General features: G+C 33.1%; 2 protein-coding genes across 2 annotated transcripts; both read right to left on the reverse strand.

The window, feature by feature from the left end:
* Positions 1 to 466: 466 nt before the first annotated feature.
* Positions 467 to 15,567, reverse strand: LOC18507143 (uncharacterized). Its single transcript, XM_088806938.1, has 12 exons — positions 15,321 to 15,567; positions 12,550 to 15,130; positions 8,736 to 9,200; positions 8,066 to 8,629; positions 5,704 to 6,528; positions 4,983 to 5,480; positions 2,990 to 3,478; positions 2,278 to 2,802; positions 1,342 to 2,181; positions 1,017 to 1,139; positions 837 to 904; positions 467 to 597 (listed from the first exon to the last, which is right to left on the reverse strand). The coding sequence occupies exons 2-10, from the start codon at positions 15,073 to 15,075 to the stop codon at positions 1,101 to 1,103; spliced, it is 6,771 nt and encodes a 2,256-aa protein (XP_088663064.1). The 5' UTR covers positions 15,076 to 15,130; positions 15,321 to 15,567; the 3' UTR covers positions 467 to 597; positions 837 to 904; positions 1,017 to 1,100.
* Positions 15,568 to 17,716: 2,149 nt separating this feature from the next.
* On the reverse strand, positions 17,717 to 26,658 carry CYP97A3 (cytochrome P450, family 97, subfamily A, polypeptide 3). Its single transcript, XM_018122178.2, has 17 exons — positions 26,541 to 26,658; positions 26,274 to 26,366; positions 26,011 to 26,176; positions 25,438 to 25,654; positions 25,260 to 25,331; positions 25,048 to 25,158; positions 24,421 to 24,612; positions 24,140 to 24,301; positions 23,260 to 23,355; positions 23,084 to 23,185; positions 22,167 to 22,199; positions 21,969 to 22,049; positions 21,792 to 21,874; positions 21,060 to 21,191; positions 19,239 to 19,299; positions 18,985 to 19,050; positions 17,717 to 18,116 (listed from the first exon to the last, which is right to left on the reverse strand). Exons 2-17 carry the CDS (start codon positions 26,353 to 26,355, stop codon positions 17,949 to 17,951), a joined length of 1,824 nt encoding a protein of 607 aa, XP_017977667.2. The 5' UTR covers positions 26,356 to 26,366; positions 26,541 to 26,658; the 3' UTR covers positions 17,717 to 17,948.
* Positions 26,659 to 26,771: the final 113 nt, after the last annotated feature.

Genomic DNA, 26,771 nt, shown 5'->3' on the forward strand with positions numbered 1-26,771 from the left:
GAAAGAAATGCCACTATAAAAGAACTCATGGACAAAAGAATGGTATGCAGGAAAAACCAGAGAATAAATCACCTTTTCATAAAAGAGAGCCTAGTTATCAAGCTCTAGGTCATTTCCTTGTGCGTTCTGATCAATTTGAGGTTCATCTCCAACATCTTCAATCGCAGATTTAGAGATGAATGTCTTCAATACAAGACAGTTTGTGAGGACTAGCTCTCTCAAGAAGGGGAATTCATTGTCAGTTTCATAGCAGAATCTTCTGAGTTTAGGAAGGTCTTGGAGCTTTAGGAATTTTAGTTGAGCGAACCACATCTTGCTCATCCTTTCATCTTCTGTCAATCCTTCCATGAAGATTATTTCTTCCATGATCTTACAGTCCAAAATTGAAAGGCTATGGAGTTGCACAAAATGCTTTACCCCGACTGATGGAAACAGATATTTCAAATTGTGACACCCCTTTATCTTAATCCATTCCAAATTCTGAACATAGAAAGAGGATGCTAGTTGTTGGATATGCCATATCTTTTGAATGTTAAGATTCAAGGTTCAAATCCCATTGTCTTCCTTGGACTCTTAAATGTACCACAGACGAGGAAACTATAAAAAATACCCGCAAAAGCATATATTATCATATATTTGATTCGAATGTATCAAAGATGGCAAAATGGTTATATGAAAACAGGGGAATCATAATAGGCTGACGGAGTTTACAAATAAAATAATACATATTTGCAGGTTGCAGTGCCATGCATTATGCACCAGAAAAATCAGTGCTGAGTTTTCTTTCTGGCCATATAAGACCGACAGCTGAAAGTTTCGAAATGAAATGAAATAACCTTATGGATTCCAAGGACACTGGCTGACGACTAGGCAGCTAATTCATTCTTCAGTAGAACAATTCAATCTGCAATGAAAAAGCATCTCAACCGTTAGTCTATAAATTGCAATTTTATCATTATGGATGAAATAAAGCAGACAAATAAAAAATTATGAGATTAGAACAGGTACTTAATTACCATCATATGGATTTCAATTCAAGGAAAATGAGCCTGTCTCACAGACACCAAAACATGCATATTGCCTTATTCTAGCTTGGGCAACTATACGATAACCTCAGCCACTTCAGAATTTTGGACATTCTGTGATCATGAGGAACAACATATTGAAAGGTAAAACCAATTAGCAATGTAGTGAAAGGCACCAAACTACATTTTGCAATTATTTTCATTATTAAAAAGATGTTAAAAGCTTTATGTCTATAGCTTCAGAGGGTAGAATTATAGCAAAGGCAGCTAATGAAAACTAGAAAAACATTGGAAAATGCTTTAAATTGATGCATACCATTTCTTCAAACATCTGTTTTACAGTAGTTTTAAGGTCACTTTCCCACCGCCCTTTTTCTTCATCTTCTGTCAATTGCACTTGCTTCAGCTTTGGTGTGCTTAAATCTCGTTGACAGAAAATCTTCATTTTTGGGCACTCTCTTACAATCACCTTTTGCAAGACTGGGAATTCAAAGTTGTGATCCCCTAAGCAAAAGCTTGCTAGACTTGGTAGACAACTTAATTGCAAATACTTCAGTCGGGTAAAGACAATACCACCTTCCATTTCATCACCCCCACATGCTATGATTTCCTCTATCATCTCACAATCAGTTATGCTCATTCTTTCGAGTACCATCAAGCTCTTAGCTGTTGAGCATGTTATCAAATTTATGAATCCATAACATCTTGACACTTCTAGATTTTTTAAATTTTTGAAAGACACCAAAGATGGCACTAAAGTCTTTAATTTGCCACATTCCAGCACTTGAAGAATTCTCAGGTTACAGAAAGCTGGTATGGGTTGGAACCCTTCCTTCCAGAGATTTGTCAACTCTGGAAGTTTAGACAACCTCAATTCACTTAACCGAGTGAGTGACGACGCATGTCTTTCCTCATCACTGAGTTCTTCAGACCAGAATATTTGATAGAAGGAAGCATCACTCAGAACAAGCTTTTCAAGATTTGGTAATGACTGAATGAAGCAATATGGAAGAGCAGTTGATTTCTCAGGAACAGACATGAGCTCAAGAACTTTTATTTTCCTGAAACATTTTGTTGAGAGTACTTGGCTATGCCATGTCCCTTTCATAGTATCGTTCTGCTTCAAGCTTAATTCTTCTAAGATAGGGAACGTAGCCTAAATAATTAAAACATGTGTGTTAAACAAAAACAAAGAGTTTAAATTGGTTAAATAATAATAAAAGAAAGAGTTTTATAAGTTTTGTGTTCATACCTCATTGACCTGAAACAAGGGCTGTTGATTGGAGATTTGAACCTGACTTGCTGCATGTGTTTCTTCAAAGCAAGGACATTTTGAAGCAAATATCTCTACTTTGTGGCATTCAATCACTTCCATTTTTTTCAAAGATGGCCATTCTGTAAAATGTGCCTTAGAGTAAAAACTTTTCAATTTGGGCAATTTATCAAGTCGAAGATACGTCATTTTGGGAAATACAAACTTAGTCTCTGTTTCTACCACAATAGACTGAGTAGCTGTTATTGCATGTGATTGATTAGCAATGAGTGCTTGTGGCTCAAATATTTCCTCTAATGAATCACAATTCACAATCTGCAACTTGTTTAGTTCCTCAAGTCTTTCCATCATGTTAAAAGGGAAGGTATTTAGGAGTGCTCCACATCCTTCAACCCATATATTATTTAGTTTGCAAAACGAATTCACAGTGAGTTGATCCTGCCATATCCTTCTACAGCTCCCCATAGCTTTGATTGTCAACGTCTTTAGCCCAGGGAAGATCACCTAAAAAATTCATTTAGTTGGGTTAATAAATGAAATAGGAAAGAAAATAACAAATTTTAAGTGTTGAAGAAAAAAAAAAACGTAAACAAGGTCTCATGGTTGAATTAACAGATCAAAGAAATGCCACAACAAAAAGGAGAATTCATGGACAAAAGAATGGTAAAGGAAAAACAAAAGAAGAAATCACCTTTTCATTAAAGAGAGTCGAGTTATTTCCTTGCGCATTCTGATCAATTTGAGGTTCATCTCCAACTTCGTCAATCAGAGAGTTAGAGGTGAATGTCTTCAATATAGGACAGTTTATTAGGTTTAGCGTTCTCAATAAGGGGAATTCATTGTCAGTTTCGTAGCAGAATCTTCTGAGTTTGGGAAGGTCTTTGAGCATTAGGAAATCTAGAGTGGGGAACGACATCTTGCTCGTCCTTTCTTCTTCTGTCAATCCTTCCATGAGGATTACTTCTTCCATGATCTTACAGTCCAAAATCGAAAGGTCAAGGAGTTGCGCAAAATGTTTTACCATGACAGATGGAAACAGGTATTTCAAATTGTGACAGCCCTTTATCGTAATCCGTTCCAAATTCTGAACATGAAAAGAGGATGCTAGTTGTTGGATATGCCATATCTTTTGAACGTTAACTGAGGACAGATCCAAATCGTACAAATTGGGACACACAACCTGCAGACATAATTCACATGGTATGAAAAACATTTCGTTTCTTTTAAAAAAAATTAATTGGAAGAAATGATTTCAGAGAGGGGCATGCTACTGATAAGTGATGATTAAAATGAATGAAATCAAGATTTAGATGAAGTTCATAATAAACTTCTTAGTTAAAAAAGTTTAACTAAAAATGAAAACTACAACTAAAAAGCAATAAGCAAAAGATTTATATTCTATGTTTTAAATAACTTGTGGTAACTCTTATTTTTTATAAGCCTAAACTATGCAATATGAATAAAGATTATTATTAATCAATGGACTAAATATATATACTTATTGATATTACTCTCTTCATGACATTGTGGAATTTAAATAAGAAAAAATAATTCACCTGCTGCAAACGTGTGAGTTTGAGAACTTGTGGAACGCCACTATTAAGTACAAGTGTCAAAATTCATCCAATATTGTATTCACTTTTTTATATTTTTCTACTTTTTTGTTCTTGTTTTATATCGTTTACTAGTCCTGGTCTAACAAGGATGCACAAAATTGTAAAATTTTATTTATTTTTTATATAAAAACCAAAGCACCTAAAACATTTTTCCTTATCTAAAAACTCATCTTTCATGTTCTCTCCTTTTACATTTTTATTTCTTTTTCATTTTTCATGTAGCGAGAAAAAAAAGTAACAAAACAAGACAGTATATATAAGAAAACAATTAAACCATTATTTATGTCAAAAAGAGAAAAAAAAAAAGAATTACTACTTTGAATTTGACCTAAAAAGAGAAGAAAGAAAGAAAAAGAAAAAGGAGAAAATAAAGCAAAAAGAAGAAAAAAAAAAAAAAAGAAACCAAAAACTGTGACATTTTGGACTTGCCAATTAGACAATGACATGTGGCACATTACCATTAGCTATGTATGCAACTTTTAGAGAGAAAAGTAGGAGACCTACAAAAATTATCATCCAATCTTATGGTATTAAAATTAATCATCTCTTTTCTTATCTATACTATTACTAGGAGGTTAACTCATCCAATATTTGGAATCTAATCCTTCCATTTTAAATAAATAACAAATATGAGATAGGATGATCATTATCTTATTTTATTCATGGTCGTCATCGTGTGTATCAAACTTGCCATAAGTAGTATTTTCTCTATCCCTAATAGAAGCGTCCATGAGTCGTTCAAATTAACCTATCGAACCTCCCATTTTAAAACTCAAGCTCGAACTTGGCTTGATCTATTCACTTTACTATTATTTTATTATTAATATAATAAATTTGTATTTTATAATTTTAATACTTTAAAAAATATTTATAAATTAAAATTAAAACAATATTTTTAAATTGAATAATGGTAAATATATATATATATATATATATATATCATATTAGTTAAAAAATTAAATTCAAATTCTTCTTACAGTCAAATGAAAAAAAAAAAAACAAAAGAGAAGCAAACAGAAAATAAAATCTTGCAAAAATATGAAAATGAATCTTCACTAACAAACTGACCTTATCGCTGAAAAAAGTTGTAGTAATATCCCATTTTTCACTTCCATCACCACTCGCCTCTTTCTCCTTCTCTCTTGAATATGAAGAAGCAATTGTACTCATTTTTGGACAGTCCGCTATCCTCACTCTTCGCAATTTTGGAAATTTAAGAGCTCGACTTCCCAAATAAAAACTTGTCAAGTTGGAACATGACGCAATTTGAATGGAGTAGAGGTGGGGGAATGTGAACTTATCTGTCCTCGTTTCTTCCTCCTCAACTCCCTGTTCCATGATGACTGCTTCCATCGAGGGACATTCTTTTACTTTGAACGTCCATAATTGCCTAAGCCTCAAAGCCATAGAGGGGGTAAAAATGTATTTCAAGCTGCTACAATTACAAACTTCCAGATGTCCAAGGTTTTTAAAGTTCAAAATCTCTTGAGGGCTCCTATTCCATATTTCCATCAACTCAGAAAATGTGTCTGAGAGCTCCAAATAATATCGGTGATGGTATCCACCCTAACAAACCCAATGTATTGCAATAGTTATATATGGTACAACATAACATTAATCACAAATATAAATAACAATGATAAATCTTCTTCTTTAAAGTTATAGAACTGATATCATTTTATTTCTAAAACAATGAAAGAAGGCAATATTTCAATCAGAAAAGTAAAATTGTAGCAGTAGTTTGCAAAATAAATTGTAGCAGGAGGAAGCGACATGAATTAATTCATACCTTTTCGGAGTACAACTGTTGTATGGTGGTATCAAGGTCACCAGCCCAACGCCCACTGTGATCGTAACGCGATTCTTTTACTCTCTGTAATTTGGGGGTGGTTGAAACTCCCTGAGAAAAAACCTTCAAGCTAGGACAGCTACTCACAATTAAGTCTTCCAAGGATGGAAACTTAAAGGTATGATTCCCTGGACAAAAGCTTGCGAGGCTCTGTAAATGATACAGTTCTAAATATTTCAACTTGCTGAAAGTGATCTCATTCTCATATGTTGCTTCATCTCCTTCGTTTGCAACTATTTCTGTCATCCTTTCGCAGTATTCTATCCTTATTTTTGTTACTTGTGCCAGACTTTGGACTACTGAAGGTGTAACTAAGTTTATCATCTTGTTGCACCTTTTCACTTCCAAAGTTGTGAGATTTCGAAACGATGCTGAGGAGGGTCCAAAATTTATCAAATCATTACACCACAGAACTCCAAGAGTTTCCAGATTAGAAAGAATGTGGCCTAGCTCTGACTCTTTCTTCCATATGTATCTAAGACTTTTACAAGAATCCAATTTTAATTTTCTAATTCGTGAGAGTGTCCCAGCGTCAGGTGTTTCAGCAAGATCGCCTTCACAAGAGACTAGATCTTTGAAGTCACAACAAGACAACTCAAGATTTTCAAGATTGTTCAATCTTTGGACGAAACCAATTGGAAAATTGGAGCCATTCACCTCGAAAACTTTAATACGGTGAAAGAAGTCTGCACGAAACTGATTGTCACTTATCATTTCAATGTCATCAATTTCTGATAACCGCAATTCCTCTAATTGGGGAATGACCTTCGAAACCAATCAAGTAAGAAAAAGTCAGAGGCAATGTTGCTCTACAGGGTCTAAAAAAAAAATTCTTGGTCAGGCCGTGGACACAGATATATACACAAACATGCATAAAAGGAAAAGGGTTAAAGCTATACAAGTTCAGCTTAATGATCTCCTCAGCCCATTAACGTTTCCATTGCCTGGACTAATTTAATTATGCTAAAACGAATTTGAGATTTTCCAAGTCCAAAAATTATCGTGTGAGTTAATTATTTTTGTTTATAAAAAAAAAAGTTGAATTATTTTTTTCATACATAGACCGTGAATAATCTTTCTATAGATATACTAGATGATCTAAATTTATGAATATATAGATCTTTCAAATAAAACATTACATCATTAAATTGTGTCTTGGGCATTCATTTGAATTTTTTTTAAATAAATTATGTAAGAAAGATATTTTTAATTTGAACAAAATGTTTAATAATATGTAAGATTTCGTTGTGTGCAAGATAAAAGGTATAATAAGACGATAATATTAAGAGAAAGATAACATGATTTTTATCATATATTATGTTTGCTGTGTGCAAGATAAAATGTATAATAAGATGATTATTTTTTTCATTAATCGGCTAAAATCACATTTTCTTTCATTCTTGATTATGTGTCTTGTTTCTATTGGGTTATTCAACTTATCTTTGGATGTGATTGACTATATGCGATAATAGGCTTTAGTTAGGTAGGTATATAAACTTTATGTTACCGTCATCTAAGAATGGATTTGTGGTTGTTTGCTATAAAATTTGATTTACTTGGTTTTGTGAGTTTGTTGCCTGCAAGGTGTTGGGATGCCTGCAAATATACTGTACTTGTAGTTTCTAGTTTTCAAGTTTGATGAGAAATATTATTTTTAAGAGTGGAGAAACCATATGCAGTGTCTTTAAAGAATGTGGGAATTTGAGAGATCAGAATACATGGATAATTCAACGGAGGTGAGAGCTAAGATTTTATCAAGGGAACATTGACAAGCCAAGGGGCCAGTCCCCTGGCTTTGCCCCTACTGAAATGAAAAAGAGCGTAATTAAAAAATTGTGTTATAAAAATTTTAGGACGGAGTGTGATTCATATAAAAAAAATGCTTAAAAAACTTTAAAAAGGTGTGTTTACTTGACATACAGTAAAAAATTCAAAATTTTTTACTTATGTGTACTTTAAATTTTATATTTCAAGAATTAAACTTTTTACATTATTGGTAGGAAAAAAACGTTTTTCAGTACAAATTTACCGTTCTTATAAGTTAAAATTGAAATTAATGATGGAGCTGGATATAAATTCTATTAAAAGTGAATATATTTCATTTAATACATGTTTTTTAATTTCATTTTACTTATGCTTCTTAATTTATTATTTATTATTATTAAATTGGTGACAAATTAAAAGATTTACTAAATTATACTTCAAATTTCAAAATTATGTATTTGTGGTAGATATGGATGTGCCATGCGTGTGACCGTGTTTTAGTTTTTTCAAAAGAAATAATAAAGGTTTAGAATAATACCTCTTCACCTAAGAAAAGTGGTTGTCCTTTTGTGGATTCTCGTCGGTCATTCTCATTCATTTCTTGGATGCTAAGACGTTCTGAAGCTACTATCTTTATAAAAGTAGAAGAATCTGTCTTCAATTTTTTCAACATGGGCCAGACTATTGTATGTTGCCCTGGATAGAAACATTTCAGTTCTTCTAGGTATGTAAGCTCCAGTGAAGACACTCGAGGAAACCTGAACCTAACCGGCTGCTCCAATCCTTCCCCTAACGACACAATCTCCTCCACCCCACAACGTGTTATTGTTAGATCTTCGAGTTGGGGAAGATCTTTGGCTATTGATACAGGAAATAGATTTTTCAGACTCCCACAATACGTAACCCTTACCTTTCGTAGATTTTGAAAGGTAAGACTTCCTTGGGGATCTTTATTCCAAACGTGCTTCAGTTGTGGTAGATCCCAAATATCCAATTCCCTTAGTTGAGAATCTAGAGGACCTGCTAGAAGTTGGTCATGGAATATCATCTTCACATTTCTCAGGCTGAACAATCTCATCCTTTCCAAGCTAGGAAATGCAGCCTACATAATTCGTGCCAATAAGAATTACTTGAGTTAGTTCATGAAACCAAGGCAAGAAAAGCAAGGAAAAAGGAAAACAAGAGACAGCAGTGAGAGAATAATTCACCTTCTCATTGAACAGAGCTTGTGTACTTGACTCATATTTCCCCTCCATTTTCGTTTCACTAATAAATTCTTCCAAGTTTGGACACTTCTCAATCTCCAGCACTTTCAGTGATGGGAACTCAATATTATAATTTCCTGAGCCAAATTTGATGAGATTCGAAAGATTCTTTATTTTCAAAGAGTTTAAAAGAGGGAAACAAATCACATCTTCCTGTTCTTCTTTTATTTCTTCCGTAAATATTATCTCTCTTAAGCACTTGCAATCCACTATCTCAAAATGTTCGAGATGCACCAGGCTTCTAGCAACAGAGGGTAACAATAGATGTTGTAAGTCATCACAGCCCTCAATGATAAAGCTCTTCAAATTTGGAAGGCAATAACAATGTGTTTCTGAAAGCTGATTGTGCCACATCCTTTCGGTCTTGATTGAGGACAATCGCAAGCTTTTCAATTGAGGGAACACAATCTGCACACGTGTACAATTCTTTTTCTTTAAGAATCTAGATAATATATGGCTGTATCTTAAATTGTGAAGTTCAAAAGTCTTAAAATTGAATGATCTAAATACCCTCATATGTATAATTTATCAAATTCAATATTTTATTTCCTTTTATGTCTTAATTTTTATTAGTACGAAACAGTAACGTTTTTCTTGCTTATCATTGGATCATAATTGATTTTTCAATGAAATATTTATTGCTTATCAGCTCATTTTTTTAAAAAAAAACTCATTACCTTTTGATGATTATTTAACAATATATATGACTTTCTATATATAATGGTTCCTCATTTTGTCCAAATTATTTTAAAAAACATAAACTAAAATCAATTTATTGAGCTATTTAAAATTAATTGGTTAGTTTTATATTCTATGCGACTTAAAATAAATTTAATTCAATGTCACAAAAAATAAGATAAATCATATTATTTATCAAATAAATATAGTAATATAATTATTTATTATTTTTAAGAGTATATACTATGGAAATTTTAGTTGTATTAGTAAATTCTTTTTCATAGATGAACATACATGCAAAAGATGTTTTAAATTTATATTTTAGTTGCTTTTATCTTTTATAGAATTTATATGAAAACCAAATTTATTTAATTGTCTAGATCTCATTGCTTGTTTTATGTTTCCTTAAATGAGACTTCAATGAAAAAATCAATTACTATCCTAAGATATTGAATATTTGTTCGTAGTTATAGAATACAATATAAATTCTATAAATCCATACTCGATAAATTAATAATATCGATTAAATAATATTTTTGACTAGTCTCGACTTGAGACTAATGTGGTAAATTAATAATTCGTTAAATTTATAAAATAATATATTTAAAAAAACACACACATAGGTTCTACTTGATATATTAATTAATAATTTTCTTATACATTAAAATTATATATATACATGACTCAATTAAGAGATTTTTATAAAATATGACTTCAATGTTACTTGTTTTCTCTTGAAATTGATGTCTTTTTGGACCTCATTTCTAACTTTTCTTAATACATTAAAAAGTTCTAATGTAATGTTTTCATATTACAAGAAAAAATTATGAATAATATATATATTAAGTTTAATATTATTTTGGGAAAAAAATATCCTGATAAATTAATTTTTTATTAATTGATGTAAGGTTTAACTCTACATATCTTAAGATTGTCATTATCATCAAACTTGTAGTTAGAGCATATGATATAACATTTGGCATTATGACTTTAGGCATAAGACACTAATTCAATTTAGAGTCCAAGTATTTTTAAAAGTCTTAATTAGCGTAGAAAAAAAAGTTGACATAATATTTAAAAAAAAAATTAAACTATTCAAAAAAATTCAAATAAACCCTTATACTTTTATTGCATTCAATCAAGTCCTTGTATTTTTATTTTGAGTCAAATAAGCTCTTGTATTTTTATTTTAAGTCAAATAGACCCTTATGATTAATGATTGACTTAATCAAAATGTCATTTATAATTCTATGTCGGATGACGTAACATGCGAACATATTATAATTGATGATGATGTGACATGTTGACATATTATAATTGATGATAACATGACATGATAATTTAACATGATAATATGACCATATAATATTTTTTACCATCTAAATCAACACCATGTCAATGTCATGTGGATATAAAATGAAAAATGACATTTTGATTAATGTCAATTAGTCAATCATTAGTCATAAGAGCCTCTTTGATTCAAAATAAAAATATAAAAACTTGATTAAACGTAGTAGAAAATAATAATTTATTAAAATTTTTTTGAATAATTTAGTAACTTATTTGAACATTATGCCAAAAAAGTTTGAAGTAAAACATTAGTTACGTCAATAATAAGATATAAACCTTATTTATTTATGACATAAATGTTTTACTTTATCATGTTTATTTTTATTATATTAGTACATATTTATTATTATGTATTATATATTTATTGTTATTATTATTACTTAATGAGGAAAAACTAATATTAATTAATGATTATGTTAGTAATACAACAAAACCAAAGAAACTACATTGAACTTATTGACTTTCTTTGTAAAATTTTAAGTTTTAACAGGTTCTTTTAAAAATATAATTTTTATTTGTTATTTCTAACCATCCATAAAAACAAAATTATAATCAAAACTTAATATGACTTTAATAAAACATAAAAACAATAAAAAAAATAATTACATAAAACTGGTTTACACCTTAATTTCTTAGACTAACCGTTAACTCAAATGGAAGCAAAATCAGCTACTACGTGCTTTAATGTAATAAAAATCAGGTACTACATGCTTTTTTCTACTATCATGCTCCTCACATTGCCCTACCTAATAATCAAAACTATGCAAAATAAAATCAGTCCCTATGGATGCAAGAGTCAAAGAATCAATAGCCACCATCAGAGTTTGATACTTTTGGTCCTTAGCATTTAGCAATTATCAGGCACATATAATAGCTAGCTTGAGCTTCACACACAAGATAGAGCAGCTTCTAAAAAAAGTATGATTAATTAAAGATAGGATTTTATTTTAATAAAAAAATAAATAATAAATTATTCATTAGTATTTTATTTTAATAAAAAATTCATAATTAATCTGAAAATTACAATAAATTAAAAGAAAAAAATCTGAAAATTACAATAAATAAATACATATTTCAAGGTAATAAAAAATTAGTAAATTAAAAATTAGTCAATATTTAATTTGATAAAAAATTATCAATTATGGAAAGTTATCATTAATAAGGACTTCAATGTCAATAAGAAAATAAATAAAAAAGTTCTTAATTAAAGACAAACAATACTTTTTGAAAGTTAATTAAAGACAAATAATTAATATAATAAATTATCAAATGTATATATACTATTCTCTATTTATACTTTTGAAGTTCGTGCTTTTACATATAGTAATGCTAATGATTAACTTTATATATATATATATATATATATGAATCGCAATAAATTTTCAATGTAGCTGAATCTCATTAATGATTAATAAATATAGAATAATATTGATTCTAAAAGGTACACAGATACATATTGAATATAGAATAATTATGGAGTACTTATTCAGGCAAAAACTATAAAGGCCATCGAGAGTGTTTCTACTTAGTTTCCATAACTTCATAATTAATTAAATTAAAGACGCTTAACAAAATAAATAAGAGAGTAGGGACTAGTATTTAAAGTAGAATACTGTTTGATGTTTGTTAGTAAATATGAATAAAACTAAAGTTGGAAAATGGGAAGCGAAACCTGTATATATGTGAAATTTATGATAAGCCATTGAATGCTCCATAAATAAATAAATACCTGTTTATTGAAAAGTGGCTTGATGCTTGTATTCCCCTGCTCCTGCTGGGTGGTGGAATTCATCTTGTCTTCGGAGCTAAAGCTAATGAGCTGTGGCAGATCATCAAGTGTCATGGACTGTAATTGAGAAAACTGAGTTTTCTCCGTTGCTATATACTGGACTTCCAAACCATTTTGGATGTGAAGTTTCTTTAAATGTGGAAAATCTTCACCAATATTCAACTCAGCAACTACGTTCTTGATACCTTCAAGTTCATCTAGATACAAATTTTCTGTCTTCTTCAACAATATTTTCACCCCATGATCCAAGTAAACGCTTGTATTTAACTTGAATCCCAGTGTTCTTGAGCATTCATACTTAGAGAACCTCTCCCAGGCACCATCACCTATAAAAATCTTGTATCTGTCCAATGTCTCACTGAACAGGCATTCTGGAATTATTTGGGGATTCGGAATATCAGCATACAAAGTGGTTAGATGAGACAAATGCTTCAATTCCTCAAGGCTAGCATTTCTTCTTTCACTACCAAGTACTTCATCTTCCCATTGAACAAAGCTATCTTCCAAATATAATTCTTCTAATTTGGACAAATTGGATAAGATATTTGGTGGGATGATTTTGAGTTTAGTACAATGACTCAAATCTAACAACCTTAACTGAGTCAATTGTGCTATCTCCCTAGGTAGCGCTTTAATATCTGAGCCTGAAAGGCTAAGGATTTCTAGTTTCTTGAGCTTTCCAATAATGTTTATGTCTTCCAGTGCACATTGATTTAAACGCAACGTGTGAAGGTTTGTTAGGAGATTAATTGACACAGGTAGAGATTGGAACTGCATTCTAGCCAAATGTAGGACTTTGAGTCTTTCTGTTCCCCTGAAGAAGTTGGCTGGAATATTCACTGAACCTTCATTGCTCATAAAGAAAAAGGAAAGATGTGAACACTCCAGCTCATCAGGAAGCTCACTGATATTAGGAGAACTTAAAAAAATCACACTGCAATTTTTCATTATTTCCTGATCGGGCCACTCTTTTAGCACATCACCATCTCTTAACACAAACATATGGTGGTCCCTTGATGCAATTGATATGGCAACATCCCGAACAACATCATGGATGTCAAACTGCTCATCATTATAACTATCAAGCAACAAACAAAATGCTTTAAGCTTGCTCACCACTGTCAATACTTTATTTCTTGCTTCTTTTATTGTGTTGATACCACGAAAGGAACCCAAACCCATGATGCATTTCAACAAGTATTCAACGTGACCATTATGGCCAATTAAACTACAAAGCAAGAAAGTGAACTTAACTTCCTCATCTTCTAAATAATTGTAACTCAACTCTATAGCTGAATATACATCAGCTGTTATCCCTGTGAAGCTTCTTGATGAAGGCCTCTTTAGTTCGCGCAAAGCATTCTCCCATTCAAACAAACGTTTGTTTCTCAGAGCCCTTGCAACAGTTGCGATGGCGATTGGCAGTCCCGCACATTTCTTTGCTACCTCCATAGCTGTAGGCTGCACATCACAACTTTCAACACAGTCACCAGCCATCTTTTTAAACAGGTCCCAGGCTTCTTCTTCATTTAAAAGGCCAACTGCAAAATTTTTCTGAGTATCCATCCCACTTGATAAAACATTGAGATCCCTAGACGTTAGCAGTATCTTGCATCCCTCATGTTCATTTCCAAAGGGAATCCCAACTTCTTCAAGATCTAATCTTGCCCAAATATCATCCAAAACAACAAGAATCTTCTCCTCTTTCTTCAATCTTTCTCGAAGTCGAAGTGCCCTTCCGACCATACTCTGTTCCTCAAATTTTAAACCCAATAAGTCTGCAACTTGGTTTTGAATTTTCTCAACATCAAGGGTCTGAGTTACGGTTGCCATAACTACAGAATCAAATAACTTGCCCTCCTTAACCAGTCTAGCAACTTCTTTGACCAGCGTGGTCTTGCCTACGCCACCCATCCCGTGCACCCCTATAATATTAATACTAGCATCTTTCAGTGCCTCCATGATTCCATTGAAAACCATCGTTCTTGACTCGAATGCTTCGAAACCTTTAACAGATGCGACCATGATACCTTGTGGAGCTGCACGATACGAAACCCTGTCGAATTTGCCCTGTTCGAGGAGCTCAGCGACAGCCTTCGCCTCCTCTTCGGCATCCATGCCAAGCTTGTAACGAGTCCAGAAACTAGGACACAAGCCAAGGAAACACTTTTTCTTTGCTTTTTCTTCATCCTGCCTTACTTTCTCTACTTCTTCAGCGATCTTCTTGTTGACAGTAGTCAGCCACTTGTCGACTTCGCGTTCAATCTCTTCCCCATATCCCTTAGCAGTATCAACAGAATGCTGTACTCTTTCTCTTGCATCGTTCAGGCTCTCAACTTGATTCTTGAGGGTCCGGACCTGGTTCTCATGATTGCAAAGGTATTTGATATGGTTTTTGATGGTAGAGGTCGTGTACGCTGCAGCTGTACTGACAATGGAGCTAACGACGCCAACAACAAAGTCCATTTTGTTTTCCTTTTCCTTTTTCTTTTTTTGCTTTTTCTAAGTTGTGAGAAGCAAACTGAACAAAAACAGCTATGGGTAAACCAAAAAAAAAAAAGAAAAGAAGGCAGAGAAAAACAGGAGAGGAAAACCAGAAAAGGAAAATACAAATAAGGAGAAGAAAGAGAAGCCTCTTATATAGCAAGCAACACCAAAGCAATGAAAAGATACCAAAGGCCCTAATATTGGAAGGGTTTGTAGTGGCGTACCTCACAAAAGATGAGAAATTTTCCCTTTCTTCACCTTCACTGATGAGATTGAACAACAGATGGATTCTTGAAAAGATAAGTTCAGCAATTAATTCTCCCACCTATCAACGAGGAAACTAAGAAATTTTTTTTTTGTTCTTTACATCTATGTAAAAGAGCAAAGCCAGATTTAAAGTATTGATATAGCAAACTAATGAACCCATAAATAAATAAATTAAACATGAGAGAAGAAGAAAGATTAAATGGATGAAGAAAAATTAGACTAAAGTGGGGTCTGCCATTGCACAAGGTGATGGAGACCCTTGTTTGTGGCCGACACTGATGACTAAAGGTTGGTACAGAAAAGTGAGTGGGTGCATTTGAAAAAGAGGTTGTGAAAGCCAAGTTTATGGACCCTATAATGGGAAAACAGGACTTCTGAGTTTTAGACTCGAAGGGTATTGGTTTTTTGGGATAAGACGTGTTTTGAAAAATCAAGAGGTGCAAATCAGAGATAGATTCATACTACAGTATTCCAGGGGAATTGACGTTTCCATAACAAATGTGTATGATACATGTATTACAACAGATACAAGGAAGCTATGGATAGAATTGTTAGAGTCAAATTAGAAGAACATCGAGAGGCCCGATATGAATGAGGACCGCCAAACCCTACTTCTACACACTTTTTTCCCTTGAAAGATGTATGTGTCCACTCTTTTGAAGAAAGGATCATTCCCCCTATTGTTGTTGAGAGCTCAGCAATGAGTAATAGGTTTGAGATTTGATCTTGGAAATTTTTTGGACTAGTGAGAAAGGGAAGGGCATATTACACCTCTTTAATTTTATTTCTTCCTCATCAGCTTTAAATCTAATATACTAAAATACTGCCATTTTATTCGATGCTTCTAATTATTCCTTATTAGCAATATTTTCTTATATTCTTAATTTGCTCATCTCTTTTAATTTGAACATATGTGTATCCGTTTTAATCTTTACTTATTTTCTACCTTATGATTGTAATATTTAACATTCTTCTAATATATTTTTCTTTGTTCAGATATATTATTGCTATCAATTATTGTTTTCCAACTTCATTATAATAATATTTCATTGTTAAGTACATAAATTTTTTTTTAAAAAAATTATTAGTATAGATAATTTTATTATCTAAACCCTATCTTGAATCAATCAAATTGGTTAGAAAAAATCAACAACTCAAACTTATTGAACCTAAGTTTGAATAAATAAACACCTTGAACCTGTCACCCCAAACCAAAAACATTTCAAAATTGAAATAATTATAACCCAAACTCAACCGAACTCAAACTGATTTTAACTCGAAAAACTAACTCTGTTGCGACAATCTAATCTTCCCTTTAAGTAATTTCCTACTCCTTGTAATATAGTTTCCATTCCTTAGCAATGAAACATTGATGTGTTTTTGTCTTATTGCCATTTCATGTTATAAGGTTTTTCATATTATAATGCCAGGGTGTCATTTCAGTATCAAAACCCTGTTCAAATAGCACTGTCCACTCCTGTTTCATCTGAGCTGTCCTGCTTCTTCAGTTCTCCATTCTCTGTTTCTTCCTTTCATTTGGTTGCAGTTTCGTTACTGGGATTGCTTACATTACTCCCTGTTCAACAAAGCCACACCCCAACCTCTCCACCCTCCGCCTTCTAACCTCTCCAATCCTTCTTTCTCCACCTTCAACTTCTTTCTGCCTTCTTTCTCCACCATAAGGGGAAAACCATGTAAAAATAAAAAAAGAAAGGACTCTTTGGTGTGCATATTAGCATACACACCATCAGGTAGCTGCTGATAAGACAAGAATATGTAATTTAAGACAAACGTACGTATAACCTCAACTGATTCCAAAATATAAACTTGTTGATTCTAGCTTCAAAAGGAACTTTTGCATGAGCTGCATTTGTTCTTCTTGTCTCATATTTAGATTCCTATTCAACTCAACTATATCAAATTTCAAAAGTGTTGTCAATTTGTCATAAGAGACTGTTCATCCAAATATGTGGCATGTAATAGTGCTGTTAGTCTAAAAGTAGCATAATGTGCGAAGAATACAATTTTATGAAAGAAAAAGGGCAACATAAACAAAGCAATATTATGAAGAGCAATCTCATGTCTATGATATAAACAAACAATATTATTTGATGAATCATGTCAACGAGAATAACAAAGAATATTATTTGATGAAGTTTATATTATTTAGAGAGCCAGAGAGAGAGAGAGTTCTCAAATGTGCAAGCTGTGAAGATACATAACACTAAAAGCTAATAAAAAAAAGTCTCCCTGTCTCAAACAACGAAATTAAAATGCAAGACTAGACAAAAATAAGGGACCAAGGGTTTCCTACAAAAGAGTGAGGTGCTGGGAAAAAGTGAGAAGTTAGAGATGTACAATCCAAGAGAATACATAGAGGTCACAGCTGATCTTAAATAACATGAAGTCTTGTCTCAAAAACAAAGAAAATGTAGTACAGGGTTCAAAAACAAAAGCTAACAAATTTCAAAGGCAAAGTAAAAACAAAGTCATTATTAATTCTTGAAAACAACCTAAGCATTTAAGAGATAACCTCTATTTAATACATCACAACCTGCTCATTAAGCAAAATTCTTTATGGCATACTAATTAATTCTGTTTAGTTGGGTCTCTTCTTCAGAATTTCTGGCAGATGCTTCCATCTTTAATCCCTGCATGTCTAGTTCAGGGATAATTGGGGGCTGTATTCTTCGTGTAACTGTCATCTTCAGCCCCCCTGTTGTGTGGATAGTTGCTCCAGTAGTCATCTCAACCTGCATATGAATTTGATTGATTCTTCATAAGGAATATCTATTTCCTTTTTCAATTTCTATTGATGTTATGTGACATCAACCTAGAGCCAATTCATGTAAAAGCACAGTCAAATGATTATGGCACACTCAATGGAAAATCAATCACATCTTGGCTAGGTAGTGGTATTTACGTCATAAATTGCTGAGAATTTTCTAATCAAGTGCAACAAATTTACATAGCTTTTGCATTGGCTATATGCTTTGATTATATGCAGTTGTTTCAAGATTCAGGTAGTAAACAAATCTATTCTATTCAGCCAATGTTGTTAAATATCAATATGTGAACTTTATGAAAAAGTTTCAGTTCAGGTTCTATGTCCACTTTCATAAAAGAATAAAAGATGAAAGAGTAACGCCAGACTTTAGTATAAATGTCATCATCACTTATAAATTTGCCATGAATGTTTGAGAGCAATTGAAACTATTGATGCGGTCATTCAACTATCTTAATGCAGGAGCAATGGGGTCAACATTTGAAGTTCTCCGGCATGGGAAAAAGAGGGACTCAGCCAGGAAGTCATTAATTTATTCACCAAAGGAGTATTTCATTCGTTTTATTTATGGAAGGGTATTTTAGGAAGTGTGTCTTAATCTTAGCATAAAAATGAATTTCTTCATTACGGATGGAACCACTTTTAGGGGTTTGAAAATCTTGAGTTGGAGAGCCAGCAGCAGTTTCAGTTATTTGACTATTGCCACTTGTTTCTATTGTTGGTTTAGCAAAAAAGTATCATTTGATGCCCTTCAGCCTGTTTCTTTTCTTGCTACACTTTAAATTTACGCATAAAAGTTGTTGCAACTAACAAAATGCACAAGGTAGGTTACTTACTGGAGGAGCTCCAAGCGCCATTTGAAAGTTAAATCGTCGAACAAGCATTGCAACTGCTACAACATTCTGCAGATCAAAATAACTCTGCTTCAGGTTCTATAATACCAATCACTAGTGACCAAAAGGACAGATTTATCAGCCTAGGTAGATCGTCTAGAACAAATAAGTATTGAACCCAACACATAAACTTAGCTACTAACAAGTTTTGATATTGACTGAAAATTTTTTCATGCATATTTTTTGATAAAAATTACCTCAAAAGATGCAAACATGTCTCCTACACATTTCCGAGGTCCTCCACCAAAGGGCAAGTAACTGAGTGAGACAAGAGTGCTAGTATCAGTAATAAAAGGAAAAATATGACAGTAACTGAATTGAAGAACACGTAACTCAGTGAGAAAACATATTAACCGATAACTCAGCCTAACTAAATAGTCCAGTGATTTATGCTAATGTTGTGACCATATGGTTATTAAGTGAAAAAAGAAAATTTACGTGGAAAACATTTAGGCAATAGAGTGGGTATTCATGCTGTTAAAGTTGCTTGATAAACCTAGCAAATGCTTCATGCAAACACAATAGTTCTCCCAAAGTCTGAGGAAATAACTGACCCGGAGCCAAAAATGCTACTGAAATGCACTTGCATGACACACACACATTTGAGCATACACATGTATAATTGTAAAATTTGTATTATGGAGGATGGAATGTAAAACTTGATTAGACAAGTTTTCTTGGAACAAGAAGCTGAAGTTATCCTTCAAATTTCACTTAGGTCTGTCAGTCAGAGGGATCATTTGATTTATCCTTATTCAGGAAAATTCTGTGTTAAAAGTGCTTATTATTTGCAAAACTCATGCCATGAGGGTGGTGGTATAAAGGATTCAGGTTTGGAGATTTGTAGGAGGATACGTAATCTTGAGTTCCCTAACAAGATTAATCATTGCCTTCGGAAAGCTTGTCCTGGCATCCTTCCTTCGCATACCAATCTTAGGAGAAGAGGTTTGGCCGTTAGTTGCTATTGTGTTGTTTGTGAGAGTGAAAAAGAATCTGTGTTGCATGTATTGGTTGAATGCCCTTTGGCAACTTAAGTTTTGAATCCTCAATGTCTCCATTTTAGCGCTAACTCTTTTATTGGTGGATGATAGTTATGTTGGGTCTTCTTCATAAACAGCAGTGTGTTATATGGCAGTGGTATTGCGTTTTTTATGGGGCAATAGAAATAGAACTTGGTTTAAAAATAGATGTTGTATTCCCTCCTTGGTTGTTGCTGCTAGATTTCATTCAGTTCAGGAATTTTCTTGATCAAGTTGGTTGATGTTAACAGCAGTGTTTTACCTGTTTCACAATGGCAGAAACCAGCTGATAATATTGTAAGGTTAACGTTGATGGTGCTGCTGGTAAGAGTATTTCATGGATTGGTGTAATTCTTAAAGACAGCCGGGGTGAGGTTCAAGGTGGTTCATTTTTGCAGGAAGGCCCAGTATTGGATGCAATTAATATTGAAGATTAGGCCTTTTTGCACAGTGGTGCTCAAGAACTCGGGTGCAGTAGGTTCCATTTATTAAGTGGTTCTTTCTTACTAGTTCGGGCTATAAATAGCAATAATGACTATCTTTGGGATTGTGGGGGTCTTGATGGAGGAGATTAAGGTGTGGTTGGGAATGTTTCATAGTTGTCTTGTGTCTAATGCTAAAAGGGAGGCTAACTGGTTGCCCATCACCTTGCCTGACATGCTTTACCTCATGCTGGTTTACATACTTTTGTAGAAGAGTATCTTGCTTTTATTGTACTTGGACGACAAATCTTCTCCCTATTAATGAAATTTCCTATTTCATTAAGAAAAAAAGAAAGAAAAAAGAGAAATAATGCAATTCTAGATTTCTGTAACCAGTCCTCAAATACAGTTAATGAAACCACCCCAGGCTTTCCGAACTAGTTTTTCAGTTCTACCTAACTACATCTTAAATTTCTGAAAAAAAAAAAGATTTAATATAAGTGAGAAGAAATTCATGGACATCTCATCTAAAACAAACATAATTGACGCAATAAGCAAAGTTGTGGTTATTTGTTACCAGAAATTTTGGTTTGTTTCATTAGGATTCGGTCCATCTAAAGGCCATCTTTCAGGATTGAACTTCTCAGGATCTTCCCAGAGACTTGGACTATGATGCAGATTCCAAACAGAGATAAAAATATCTTCACCCCTAAAAGTAAAATTCATGATCAAGTTAAGAGTTTAGAAAAATTCCGATTTCAAAAGTCAACATATCATAGCACTTGCATGTAAAGCTCATGTTAAAGCAGCAATATACACATAAAAGTTATCCATATAAGCAAAAAAACAGTTACCACAGAGGCTCCCACCCCAACATGCTTTCTAGCAAAAGCACTCACATATAGACAAATATTTGTCACATATGATGAAAAAGAATGCACAAGTCCAGAATGAGAGCTTCTAAAATCAAATTATAAACACCTCAAAATGATCAGAAGATGTTTTATATTCCAATATCATTGCAATTATCTTGCAGCAAACATATAGGTGTATAAAATAACATATTTATTCATGTGTCCAATTTTTGTAGGGGTAATCTGGTAATAATCAGGTAATAAATATTAATAAAAATCAACTTAATCTATTCTTAGAAGTTTATATTTATTGATTTGACCAAAGAACCCAGTTTTCTCCTTCTAATAAAAAGAAAAATTAGGTCAGAAAGCTATTTTTGGAAGAAGATGATTTGGATGGTTTATGCAAACTGGCCAATAGGATGATAATGATATTGATTTTATTAGGGTTTGACCTTTTTATAGGGTACTTTCCAAGCACATCATCCTCAAGAGAACGACGAATTAAGACAGGTGGCTGCGGGTAGAGCCTCAAAGACTGCACAAAGGGTAGACAGAATCATCACCATATGAAATGCATTAATGCATAATATTTGAAGAAACATGGAACAGAATAGAACTAATTTTCTTACTTCATTAATAACTCTAGTAGTATACTTGAGTTTCTTCATGTCACCTATTGTTGGAAATCGATCGCCTAGAACAGAGTCAACCTAGGAAGTTCAATGCAATAATAAATAAGAAAATGAGGCTGTGAGATGGGTTATACAGAATTGAAAGCTTAGACTAGAACTTTTGATACCAGTATTGCACAAAAATTTTAAAGATACCTCATCCTGGAGCTTGGATACAACAGTAGGTTCCTGTGACCATCAGGGAAAAAAAACTAATGAGAACTTGAAATAAGTTGTCATTCAACCATGATATTTCTTTTAAGTCCATGAGAAAAATGACTCATATGAGGGAGATCCTCGTTCCAAAAAAAAACCATCAATTAGCCACAATCCAAAAGCAATCCTGCAGGCACACCTCAAAACCCTACTATCTATTGCTACACCAAGCAATCTTGGCATAGGTTGGAATGTATGTTAGTTATTCTAGCTGTACAACCAATTATAAGTATAAGTGATGCTATAACATCAAGCCAAACAAAACCTTATGCACAGCAAGGAAAGATTACAGTATGATCAGTTCTTATACCCATTAATATCAAGGAGAAAAGCATGAGGAAACAAACATGCATCATCAGAACAAGAAGATTGTCATATGCTTTTCCTGCTATTGGAGTATGTCTTGAATTCAATTTCTTTCAGGCCCAATGGTAAAATGTCATGTGCCTATTCATGAGTAAAGCAGGAGCAACCCAATTACTATATTCTTATTAATCTAACGTACTTCAGAAACTTAAGAGTGCTTCGTTACACTGGGTTTATTGGGACAAGGATTTGAAAAACTGTAGGTCATATAGAATCTATGCACCATCTGTCCCATGAATGTTGATCAGTAGATCAAACCATGTAAATCCCTATGTCTTTGTGTCTTACATTCTTGCTGCATTAATTCTTTGCCACAAAAATCTACATTGTACACATATTCTCATAAAGTTGCTACAGGAAGTACTCAATGATAAAGGTACAGAAATTAGAACCAAAAGTTATTATATGGGCAGACCACAAACAAGAAGAATTACAATGTCACAGGAGAGGGCATTTAGGTCCTTTTTCTCCAAGAACTAATCTTGAATTACCTTTGATAAAAGATAGAAGGTCCATGTCAAAACAGCAGCTGATGTTTCATGCCCAGCTATAAGCAGTGTCATTAGATCATCACGGAGTTGCTTACTAGAAACCTGCAAAAATTTTGAATGAAATCTTAGATTGCACAAGCTGATAATTCACAAAATTGATCATTATTAATACATACATCATCTCCCGATGCCAGCAGGAAGTGAAGAATACTAGGATCTTGTTCATTCATGTACTCCTCATGAAACTGTAGCTCTTCTTCTTCCACCATCCTCTGAATATTGCAGATATTAGATTTAAAGGAGAATAAACGAAAACATTTAATCAAGTCAGTGCAAAGATTAATTGCCATGAGATATGCAAACCAATATGTAAAACACACAGCAACCAAACAATTAGAATGAACCACACCACAAAAGTTTTAAGCTTACACCGATATATTAGAAAGGAGCAGAGTACAAAGTTAAGAAAATTTCCAAATCCCAGTTACATATGTCAATTAAGAATGAATCCCAGATAAATTTGTAGCAAATTTCACTTGGTTTACCAATACATGAAAAAAGTAGTGAATGTTCATAGAACGAAAAAAGAAATCGCAAGTTCTTTCAAATTCAAAGACTGTGACGCCATTATTGTCCCATTGAAAAAGGCACCCAGGAAAAGAAAGCTGGAGTCACTTTTGGTGATTGTCACCAGCCTTAAGACGTCTGCTGATTTGGACTCATGCTTACTACTCCTGCATAAAACTAACCAACTAGCCACTAAATTTATTCAAATTGGCTTGTTTTATATCAACATCCAACCTATGCATCTCCAATAAAATGCCAAGAATGATCCATTTAGAGATTTTCCAGGTCTGACATTTCCCTAACTACCTATGAAGGATATATCCAGTACTTGGTATCACTGCAAGAAGCTATGAACGCACCATTATGGTGTTTAAGACAGAATAATCCATGTTCACACAAACACATATATCATTGCATGTAAATAGTGATTATGGAGGGCATAAAGGTAAAAAGCATATTTTATCTCACTACATTTACTAATAACTTTACCTTGCATGTTGCAATTAGATCATCAAGTACATCATTAATCAATTTGAGCGCTTCTGCAACCTTCCTTTGTCGTGGTGAAATGTCTTTCCAAAAAGGGATCTCCCAGGTTGGAATTGGTGAGACACTTCGATCTTCTGCTTCCCGCAAAACAGTGTAAACAGCCTGTCCTAGCCAAAATACAGACAAATATTTCAGATGGTTTTAACAAAAATGTAAACAAAACTCAGTCAAAATTTCAAACAAAAAGTGCCAGCCAAAATGTAGATAAGAAGAGAAAATACCTCAACTATTCCGGTATCATTTGTTAATGAATCAAAATCGTAATTAAAGACTGCCTTTCCAATAATGTCCAACGTCAAATGCGAGAAAAGTGATTCCATTTCTACATCTTCCCCATCAGTTGCGGCATCATCTAGTTTCTGGCAAAGCCTCTCAGTAGCTTGTCCAAAAAGGCTAATCATAGCTGCTACATACTAAAAATTGAAAAACAAAAATAGAAAGAAATATCAGCAATAACTTATTTTGTAAAAAAGAAAAATTCAATAAGTACACCTCTCATCTAATGATTTTGGATAGTGAACACCCTATTAGTAACTTTTATCTTCTTTTATTTAAGTCAGCATGTTTATACTCCTTTCCATTATTCTTTTGAATCTGTGAATTATGCCTCTAACTACTAACAACTCTGAAATTTTCCATCACATAGTTCAAGCACATACTCAAAGGTACTAGCCACTAAGACTTGCCACACATGCTTAGAAGTGCAAAGACATAATATAGAATTGTTCATCTTACATGCACCAAATTTAATTGAATCAAAAGTCAAAACAATGGGAGAAGATGCAATATAAATAAAAAACATTTGTTTTTTGGTTAAAAACATTGGACCCATAAATTAATTAAAACACCTTTTGATGCAGTGCTGGGACTATAGCACGTCTTCTAATGCGCCATATCTCACCATCAGCTGGAATGAGTCCCTTGCCCATGACAAATTCCAAAATTTCTGCTAATACACCCTTCAGATTAAAGAGATCAAGGATGAGACAAACGATAAAGCCACATTAGCCCATAACATATGCAGGAAAACCAAAAAAAAAAAAAGAATAATACAATTTACCTTTGAATAAGACTTCGAGTTGTCCCTCAATATATGCTTAGCAATGGAAGGATCAGATACAATCAAAAAGGACTGCAGCAATATAACCAAATGATCAACAGGAAATTTATGATTATTCTCAGACAAAACTATTTATTAGACAAAATTTTAAGCAGAAAAAAAAAAAAAAGACACAAACCTTTGGTCCAATGGTTAGCCTGAACATCCCACCATAAGTAAGATACAGCTCATATAAAGGTAGAAAGAAGGCCTCACTCCGGATGGCCTTAATGGTCCCTTTCGCCTCTGGAATCTTAGGATAATCTCCACCATCATCAACCCATTTAAATAAAAATTCAAGAACCTCAATAGGAACACCCAGTTTCGATAAACCATTCCTCAATAGAGAAGGAAAACTTGTTCCCAGAAACAAAAAGACACAACAAGAAGTAAATGAATTGAAATTATGAAAATAAAAGAAAAATATACAAAATTAGAAACAGAATATAGACTAAGAAGGATGTATAGCATTTACTAAAATAAATACATTTAAGCCGGCGCATATGAGATAGCAGATAACAAAAGAATTTTGAAATACCAAGATGATTCTCAACACAATTAATTGAAAAACTAAGAAAAAAATGTAACATCCACTTTTCATTGATGGAAAAATAAAAGATGCCCAGAAGATTATTAAGCATCACAATCACATTTAAAGGGTAAAAATAGAAACAAAAGAAAAAAGTGAACGAAAAATTAAAAAAGCAAATACCCAAATTTCTGAACACTGAATTCTCCGGAAGCAATCCTAGCAGACAACTCAGCCCGGCGTTTCTCTTCACGCAAAAGTTCGATACTTTTAACACCATTGTCGACTGAGTCAGGCTCTCTCCCGTTAGACGATGACCAACATTTTACTATTCCAAACTTAGATGTCCCTAAAAAATTCCCATAAAACAAGCAAAAGGACACTTTAAACAAAAATCACAAAAAAGAAACAAACAAACAACTAGAAATTCTACAGTTTAAACACACCATAATGTTTTAAAGGGAATGCTGCTGATTTGGGTTTGGTTAAATGAAGTTGAAGAGGAGGAAAAGCTGGAGTAGCAGCCATAATTCATTAAGCTGCCAACGAATTTGGTTATATTGTTGGTATATAAATATATATAAAACTTTCAAATAAAAAATATAAATATATCTATATATATATATAAAGAAAAAAAGGGAAGTGAAGATAAATAATAGAAGAAGTGAAATGTGGCGGGTTTTCGAACCCTCAAACTCATCTTCTGTCCTCACCGATAAAAAACAGGAAGCGCGAACGTGGGAATCTTTTCAGTAGCGTACTGCAATGGATAACGTTAGATACCGATTCATCGAATCACCGTTTTCCAACCCATCAGCCATAGTTTAGTTTATAGCTATTCCCTCCGCCTATCATTTGTTTTTACTTTAGTCTTTGGCCACCCAAGACAGTTGGCAAGTTGTAGCCGTTGGCAAGTCCATTTCATTTGTTTTTGTGTTGTTTAC

The sequence above is a fragment of the Theobroma cacao genome, chromosome 5 (genome assembly GCF_053813885.1).
Source record: "Theobroma cacao isolate CCN51 chromosome 5, ASM5381388v1, whole genome shotgun sequence".
Taxonomy (NCBI): domain Eukaryota; kingdom Viridiplantae; phylum Streptophyta; class Magnoliopsida; order Malvales; family Malvaceae; genus Theobroma; species Theobroma cacao.